Source organism: Perca flavescens, chromosome 4 (assembly GCF_004354835.1).
Source record: "Perca flavescens isolate YP-PL-M2 chromosome 4, PFLA_1.0, whole genome shotgun sequence".
Classification (NCBI taxonomy): domain Eukaryota; kingdom Metazoa; phylum Chordata; class Actinopteri; order Perciformes; family Percidae; genus Perca; species Perca flavescens.
The window spans coordinates 40402455-40411811 of NC_041334.1; the positions used below are offsets into that span (position 1 = coordinate 40402455).

The following is a 9357-nucleotide window of genomic DNA, read 5'->3' on the forward strand; positions in this document are numbered from 1 at the left end:
TCTGCCTTTTATTTTTAATTCAATGTTCAATTTGTTCAGTAAAAGAATGTTGGGAATGATTTCCTTTTGTTTGAAATGCAACAAGCATTTTGTTGTATTATATTATTGCAGAATAATAGCACACTTTAATATCTGTTTATTTATGGCAGGTGATATTGTTATCGTGATGGTTTGAAATGTGTCGGTGAGCTGACAGGAGCAGTGCGCTCCAGTCTGCTCATCTTTTCTCAGTACAGGGATGAAGCTCCAGCTGAATTTTGGACTTTGATCTTAGATAAGCTACTGTGGTCATTGGCTGGTTTTAATGGCCCTCATTTATGAAACGTGCGTACGACCTAAAACAGGCGTACGACGGGCGTACGCCGATTCCTACGCAAAGCTCGGCATTTATCAATTTGGACGTGAGCGTAGGCTGCGATCAAATCTCACGTCTGGTCTGAACTCGTGGACGCAAGTTTCTGAGTCAGCGTGGCCTTGCGGTGCAGCATATAATCAGTTTAACAGGAGAAGGAGAAGTCATCAGTTGATCACTTATCAGCAATGGCAGATCTGGCTCTTTTAGAAGACCTCTATGAGCCGGTACAATAGTGCACACGTACGCACACCGTGGCACCACGGTGGAGCGCTCCATCAGATTGTTTAAGGGCAGATGGCTCGCATCAGTGGGGGGGGGGACCCTATACACGGCAGAAAAAGTCTGCAACATTGTTTTAGCCTGGGGGGTTCTGGACAACATCTCGCAGGGAAACTGGGTGCCATAAATGTAGCGATGGAGCCAGATGAGCCGATGCCCAGAGAGCAGTGTCCAGAACAGCCCCCACTGAAGGAGACAGGATATTATTATTCCTCGCTTTTAAAAGGTAGCCTATAGTGTTATGTTTGGTAATGATATTCATAGGCTACAGGAAACATGACGATGCCCAACATTTTTATTTATTATTCAGGTTTTCATTTCTATGTCGTGAACGATTTATTTCTGCCATTGACATCTGCTTGTTTTCCCAGCCCCTCTGCTGTCAGGATCGTGGATCTTTCATGTAAAACCTTAAAGCTGATTCACTTACGTCAGTTTATGAATTGCAATATGAGTGTTTCCAGATCAGTAAGTGGCTTCACTAACATGATGTACTGTTTGGTCTAATAGTAGAACTTGGACCTCCAACATGTTTCATCATGCCAGAGCTCTCTGCATCAACTCTTACACTGGGAACAAAGGGGTTGGATACAAATATTTAATCACTGAAATTAAATAGATACAAAATAGAACATGAAGAGAGTAAAAAAACGTGTATCTTTAAATACATTGAACCAGTGTGAAAACCTGGGGTACACAACTAGGAAACTTACATGGGTGCAAAACAAGCCCAAAATAAAAAAGAGGACAAATAGAAGTACCACAGAGGAAGCTTATTCAACATGAGATGAGCAGAGGGTTGATGCTGCTGGTTTGACAGCCTGCAGATGGAAGCAGGGGTTTCTCTCTGCTCTCTCCCCCTTCATCCTCCCCTCCGTTTCCAAGGAGATCCCTCGAGGACAGCCGGACACAGAGGGCTTCAGCTACCTGCAAGACCTGAGATGGACCTGGATGGGGAAATTGCAAAGTACCAAGGATAATTTCAGCATTGAACAACACTAAAATATGAATATGTGGACAGGTGGCGAGATGTAGAACACACCTACCATCTCCACTCCTACTGCACACATCCAGAGTATCCATCACGATCTTCCCCAGGGCTCTGCGGGACACGTTCTACAGAAAGAGTGAGAGACGTTTTACTCTACTTTTTGAAAAACATAAATCTTGCAGTGTGTGCGTGCATCAGTGCGTGCCTGAGCTGAATGGTGTGTATTGTGTGAACCTTGTTGCGTAGCTGCATCAGCAGTGTCAGGGCATCTGTGAGTTTCTTCTCCAGCAAGGACAGACGTGTCTTCTCTTTCTCCTCCAGCCTTGTCTTATCCTCCTCTTCCTTAGGCCTCTGGTAAACAGCAGAGGGAACAAATGAATTCAAACATTCTCCTGAACTATGTCCACAGTATTAGTAGTTAGAGGAGTCAATATTAACACTGGGAGAAAGCTGGCTATGTTTGCCCCCAACTATTAAGGCATATTCAGAAATAAGGAGTTTGACACAAATATATCGCTTAAAGCTGGGGTAGCCACTTTATGTTTGGCATCATTGGGCAAAAAATTCACGATAACCCCTTTAGCACATTCAAGTAATTCAAGTAAGAGAAAACTAGACTTCTGTACCTCCTCTATTAGCTCTGTTTTCAGGCTGTAGTTAATCTAGCTGTGATGGAAGACTTTGGCCAATCACAGGTCATTTCAGAGAGAGAGAGAGTGTGTGAGAGAGAGAGAGAGAGAGAGAGAGAGAGAGAGAGAGAGAGAGAGAGAGAGAGAGAGAGAGAGAGAGAGAGAGAGAGAGAGAGAGAGAGAGAGAGAGAGAGAAAGCATTCCTATTGGCTGCTCTGCAAATGCAAATGCACATGCATGTCCCTTCTGTGAAAGTTCTGTTTACCGTAGCCAAAGCCTCAGGGCTGCAGCTAATTCAAAGCTAAACTATTAGATAAGAGACTTTATTGCGCATATAGGAACTTAATTGTGTAAAAAAAAAAAAATAGTGCAATTTATTGTCCAGGGAGCGGACATTTGCTGTAAAACCAGTTGGGAGAGCTGGTCTGTTGGGGTTATAGTGCGTTCCATTTACCTCGGTACTCGGAAGCTGGAGCTGCCAATGACGTCGCATTCGAGTGGAACGCCATTGTTAGCAATACCAGTCGTTAACGACGCATTACGCTATAACAACATGTCAACAGATAGAAGCTGAACAGGACTGTGTGGACGACTGATTTAGTGAGACACGAATAAGACAGAAGTGCTAATAACTGGAGGTTACTACAGCTTTCACTGCTGTTGATGTTGATGTTGTTGTCCGAGTTCCGAGCTCGGAAATCCGAGGTCAGGGGGCATGTTTCCGACTTTGACCTCGGAAAATGTGACTTCCGAGTACAAATGGAACACACTATTAGCCTTTAGCCTATCATGAACGCTCTTTTGTTGTATTTGCGTTTCCTCTCACCCAACCTCCAGGGTCTCCTTGCTGCCACGGGGACCGCCATTAGCAAACGGCAGGTGACTGCATCTTCCTTCTCTTTGACCTCTTGAGACCTTTTTACCGGGCAATAGCCAACTTAAAGCTGTCCCGGTAAATAAACCACCTATATTAGTGGCAATATCTAATCTAAGAAGCACTGCTTTGTGTATCCTCTGGTAATTCAATGTTCATATGGAAGTGAAATACAATATTAACTTTACTTGGTTTTCCTTACGTTTGTCTTTGATTTGGACACTACCCAGACTTGTCCACAGTTAATTCTCTGTAGTGGATGATTTCCCCCCTACCTAATCTGACATTGAGTTTTAAAACTGTTTGCCATTCCACTACGCCTCCTAACCAAGCTTCTCTCTCCCACCTTTTCTTTTTCAAAGCCTCGGCTTCCCTCTGGCTGCTCTTGGCGTTGTCCCTTCCAGCTGCAGCGGCCCCTGCTGCTCCTAAAAGTGCTGATGAGGTTTTTATCATGCAGGTGACTCTGAGAGATAAGTTGGTGGACCTCATCGTTCTGACATCTGGAGGAAGAAGAAAAAGTGACATCAGACACTGGGAATGGAAACACGTGTCCACATTGGCGGTGAGTTATTTAATTAGATGTTAGCTGACCCTTTGCCACAGCCGTGCAGACGGTGCTTCTTCACATCTGACAGGCAGCACCGTCCTTCCTCCCTCATCCCTGTGTCCTCCTCCTCTTCATCAGAAGCAGCTCTTCCTTCCACCGCTCTCTGCAGACACTCTGCCTCTGCAAGCAGTAGAAGAAGGTACTTTACTTGCTCAATGACCTTTCAGTGGGTAAGACTTCACACATCCACCTCAGTGGATTGTATTTTTACAAAGCATCGGTTAATGAATCATTTTCTGTGTGCCCTATTGACCTTTTACCACAACAGACATGTGTTGTAACTGATTAAAAACAATTGCATTCCATTTGGTGTGTGTGTTCAGGGTTGCACATGCTGGCTCACTGACATGACTTACTGGGACACTTGAAGGAACAACATTGTTAACAAAATGTTTTTCACACGTGCTTGTCCTGCTATGACGAGCCAAAATGTTTGCTATGAAAAAGGTCTATTACAAAGCCTTAAATATATCAACAATCCCTGACAAGGGTGCAAGGTTTGTTGTTCACCACTGGATGGAAATCTAGAGTTCAGTTGGAACACACTCCTGATCTCTAATTGCTCAGTGATCCATCACTTTTCCAGTCACTCACGTGGCTTGCTACAGGCGTCTTCTGCTCCGATTGGGTAAAGTTGTTGATGGGCGTGGTCAGGGATGCAGGTGCAGCGGGATCTTGAGGGATGCAAAGGTAGAGAACATACCTCAAATGTATTGCCAATCAGCTAATACTGTGGACAGAGCCTCCCTCATTTCAGTGGTTATTATTGAACCTGGTATGTATTTTATTCTCTGGCTTGGACGTGTCGAATGAAAGCTTTCCTTTTTTCACTGGCTTTAGTGCATTGAATTTCAATATCAAATCAGTAGAGCACAGAGGCAAATGATGTGAAAATAGATGCACAAACAAGCCCGTGTGCACACAGTGTTTGTACCTGTACTGGTGTAGTTCAGTCTCCAGTTGGGTGATCCTGGACTGAAGCTGCGGCACAGACTGGGCCTGCTCCTGGATCATCCGAACCCTCTGAAGCCCCAAGCTCAGAGCCTCCCTGGCCTCCTCCGCCTGCCTCCTGATGGAGATCATCTGAGATCATCAAACCATTCCTCTAATATCTATCCATTCTTCCGTTCAAACATCACCCAGTTAACTTTACAAAACTCCAACCTGATCTGAGCGTTCTTCTTCCTCAGTGCAGACTCCGCCCCGTGAAGCTTGCGCACCTCCTGGTACGCCCATCGCAGCTCCTCCTCCAGACGTTCATTGAATTTCATGGCCTCCTCCAGCTGCCCATCACGCGAGGAGCGAATCAGCTTCAGCTCCCTCACCAGGGGGTCCCTGATGTCCTGTCTCCTGGCCACCCTCCTCGCCTCCTGTCCTTTGATTCTGTGTGTCGGTACCAGTTTTCCCTGTATGAGGGTGATGGAAGTTTTCGGAGTTGTGGAATTGAAGCTGGACGGAGAAGGGAGGGTGCGGCTCCTCTCCTGTTGGAGGGCCACCTCCAGGGCCAGGCAGCGGGCGTCGCTCCCCTGCAGCGCCGAGCGGAGGTCCTCCACCAGCTCCCTCAGAGCTGCTACCTCATCTGGAGAAGAAGAAGAACAACAACAACAACAACAAGAGAGTTACATATTGATCCAATTACAGGAACACAGAACAGTATTTAAAGAGGAATTTTGTATTTTTAAGCCTAAACCCTATTTTTATTTGTCTAAGTCTATATTGACAACGTTTCATTTCGGGGAATGTTCCGGTGCTGCCAGATATTCCGCCGGATGTTTGTCTTTCTTTGTGTTGGCATGCTAAACTCCGCTGGGTGGGGGATATTTTTAACATTGTTGTATCGGTACTTTTGATCATGTAAAGGGTCTGAGCACTGCCTGCAGCATTGGCTGTAGAGGTATTAATAGAATGAGAGAACAGGTGATGTAGGAGATGGAAAAAGTGAAGAATAAATCAGGTATGAAATCATACTTTTTTTTTAACCTTTATTTATTCAGGGAAGGTTCACTGAGAGGCAGCCTCTCTTTTGCAGGAACGCCCTGATCACATTCATATTGGAAGCTGCCCAGTACCACCACAGTCTGGTCTGATCACATTCATCATTCATTTGTGACTATTACTGCCACTGTTCATCACCCCCCCAACCGGCCCCGTCAGACACCTCCTACCAAGAGCCTGGGTCTGTCCCAGGTTTCTTCCTAAAAAGGAGATTTTCCTCGCCACTCTTATGCATTCATGCATGCTGTTGGGGGAATTACTGGAATTGTTGGGTCCTTGTAAATTATAGACTGTGGTCTAGACCTAGTCTATCTGTAAAGTGTCCTGAGATAATTCCTGTTAGGATTTAACACTATAAATAAAATTGAATTGAAAATACCTGGAAGCTGCCCAGTACCACCACAGTCCGGTCTGCTGGGCAGCTCTGTGGTTGGAGGTATAGGGCCTTGCTGAAGGGCATCTCAGTAATGAGGGAGGGACACGCACTTTAGCTTTCCCCACCCAGATTTTAGCCTGTCAGTCTGGGGATTGAACCAGTGACCTCCAAGTCACAAGCTGGTTTATTTAACCTTTAGGCCACCACTGCCCAGTTAACAAAGTAAAATGTGACAGGTTACATTTTAAGATAAAGTCAATTCAAGTAATTGGCGCTTAGTTGTCTACTTCCTCTCCTACCACGTCTATTATTACTGCTCTGTGTCTCTCTATTCAGTCCATCATGAGCAGATTAGGCATCCAAATGATGTGTATGGCTACAGTCACTTAGAAGGTAACAACAGAGTCGTGCTTGAATCGTGCAGCAATTGAAGTTTGTAAATGATCTGGAACCCGTCACTGATCCCAGGAGGCATCTCAAAGCAACGATAACATGGACCTCGTGCTACTGTACCTGACTCGCTGTCTTCTGCGGCTCGACCTTTAATCAATCTGTTAACGGCTCCATTCTGATCCCTCGCCAGATCAAAACTCACACATTTTCTCCGTCTGACACGCGGCCACCGGAGCCGGATCTGTCGCTCGACCAGCTCTGTGTCCTCGGTAACCGGGAGGCGCCAGGCACACTCCGCAGCGCCTCTACGCGCACTGCGCACACGGAAATACCCACAGAGCCGCGAGTGGAAGTCTTTAAAGGACAGCTGGCAGGGCAGCACAGAGCAAACATCCATAAAATCTTCATCTTCCTCATATTTTTGTCCATCTCCGGTTCCTCCTTTCATTCTCCTCTTTCCTTTCTCCGCTCCGGTGAGTCCCAGTACGGTGCACAGCGCGGTGAAGTCCTCCGCCGACACCGTATCGTTCCGGTTGGGGTAGGCCAGGTGGTGAAAGACCTCCTGCAGGTATTGGTCTATTCCAGTGGCCAGGACCACGATTTCGTTATCCACGCCGGGTTCGGGGCAGTGGTGATGGGCCAGGGCGCTCCGGAGCCACTCGCTTTTACGCGCTACCCGTGGCGAGGGCCGGACGCGCGGCAGGTCCAGTGCGTTGCGCTCCATGGTTGCACATAAACTGGTTTAGTTTTCCTCCTAGATCTTATCACATCAATTATCGGATCACAGTTAGAATCGGATATGATTTGAGACCAGATGAGGCGAAAAACATGCCCCGGTATTGTTCGACGCTGCGTAATTTACTGGAAATCTCACTTTGGCTTCCTTCCCGGAGCATCAAGTCAAGATCTGATCCCCTCGGGGAAGAAGAAAGTCCCACTGGGCCGACTCCACCCTTTTGTGTGAACACTCTGAACGTTTGTGTGTGTGTGTGTGTGTGTGCGTGCGTGCGTGTGTGTGTGTGTGTGTGTGTGTAAACGTACAGTATATGCAATAAAGTGCGGCCAATTTTGGTGCAGTGGTTGTTTGATCTCTATTACAAAAGTGGATCACACATCAAGTATTGCCAAAACATATTGCAATCTCACAGTGTTCCTCCACAGGGAGCACTGAGCAACAGTTTGTGGTTGCATTTGTCTAATAAATAATCCGATTTATACATACATGTCATACAAGTGAGTTCTTTTAGATAGATTATATGATTTGCAGAGGGCATTTTGTGGCGACTGTCATGCAGTGACAAAAACAAACCACAACAATCCAGAGTGAGTCATGGGGGGTTCAGAATGAATCTTAAGTGGATCTGACTCACCCACTACCTGTGTGTCAGCAACACAACAAAAAGGTGCACCTTCTGTTACCTTGGGAATCAAAGATGAATATGTTTCCAGGAAACTGAGCAACTGCCAGGGGAAATGCCTTTCCCCGACCTGACCACCACTGCTCACACACCTGACAGCCATAACAAAGAGAGTGTCTTGATTACACTCACCTAGGCATGACTGGACCATACCACACACATTACACATGAATACCACGCCACTGCAGCTCCTAACTATATAGCATTACACATAGACAATAATTAGTACCTCAGAATTAGAGCCAAAACAATTTGTCAATTGACAGAAAATGAATCAATGAAACATTCAAATACTTAAACAAGCCACATGAATTTTGAAAGCTGAATCTTTGCTGGCTTCTAAATTGTGAATATTTGCTCTTGAAGTGATTATGCTGTAAATTCAATGTCTTTGCGTTTTGGATTGTAACTCAGACAGAATCATTTAAAGACTTTGTATAACATTTTATATACAAACACAGCATTTAACCAAATACAGCAAGAAAGAAAGAAAGAGACGCATGTAACTATAGTCAAAGTCCAGCAAATACAAAAAGTTTCAAGTTTCAATCATCATCCTTTATTATCAATTACAACAATTACAGAAGAAGTTGTTGTCAATGAAAATCTCGGGTCTCAGGCTCCCTCCAACAATGCTCATTAAATATGTACGAAAAAGAAATCTCACAAGTAAAAAATAAAAAAGACACAATGAAAATGTAAGACATAAAAGGTTGCAAGTTCAAATATAGGGATACAATGTGAAATAAAGTCAAAAAGGATTTGCACACTCCAAAAAAGCGTTTCAGAGATGCTCTTTTCATTCCATTCTCTGAGGTTACATACTGAACAATGCACAGCTGAAATATGCATTTTACTCCTCTACTGAACACGGAAGCTAATCAAAACATTTTGAAAAGAGTATTTGATAAGAGTTGGGTGTGCAAACCTTTTTTGTCCTGGCTGACATTTTGTAGACCAAGTGATATATCGAAGAAAGTAAGATAAAGTGATGATGAAAATAATTGATTTCAGCCGTACGTTATAACATTACACTTTTTGAAAGCACAGTATGCTGCATTCAGGGCTGTAGTGTATAAGCATATATTCTCATCTTTTTATGAAAAACTATTGGTATTCTACAGACTTTTGTGGTGGCTAATCCAAAATGTCTCAGGAAGCTGGGGACGTAGAGCCCATGATAATCAACCATTCAAATCCCAAACTGTTTGAATGGAAATGTGATTTGTGCAGACCAGCAAAGAAGACAACTCACCTCTCTTAATAAACATGGAGAAATGTAGAGAATCGTTCCAAATGAATCACAAACGCTACTGAAGAGTGTCTGTCTTTCACCTTTGCATACCACACGCTAAAGTACTGATTAGCAAGTGAGTCATCTGAAATCACATGAGCTCCCAGAGGGAAAACTGAGATATTGTTTAGTCTTTGATTTGGTTT

The 9357-nt window shown here is 44.6% G+C and overlaps 1 protein-coding gene across 2 annotated transcripts; it reads right to left on the reverse strand.

Moving 5' to 3' along the window:
• Nucleotides 1–1298: 1298 nt before the first annotated feature.
• Nucleotides 1299–7398, reverse strand: si:ch211-112f3.4 (EF-hand and coiled-coil domain-containing protein 1). 2 transcript variants are annotated; one of them, XM_028576819.1, is made up of 9 exons: nucleotides 6620–7398; nucleotides 4900–5314; nucleotides 4670–4804; nucleotides 4330–4409; nucleotides 3720–3855; nucleotides 3475–3628; nucleotides 1860–1976; nucleotides 1681–1750; nucleotides 1299–1581 (listed from the first exon to the last, which is right to left on the reverse strand). In XM_028576819.1, exons 1-9 carry the CDS (start codon nucleotides 7221–7223, stop codon nucleotides 1412–1414), a joined length of 1881 nt encoding a protein of 626 aa, XP_028432620.1. In that variant the 5' UTR covers nucleotides 7224–7398; the 3' UTR covers nucleotides 1299–1411. The 2 variants fall into 2 exon arrangements, with proteins under 2 accessions (XP_028432620.1, XP_028432621.1); XM_028576820.1 differs by having other exon boundaries at nucleotides 1482–1581; nucleotides 1677–1750.
• Nucleotides 7399–9357: the final 1959 nt, after the last annotated feature.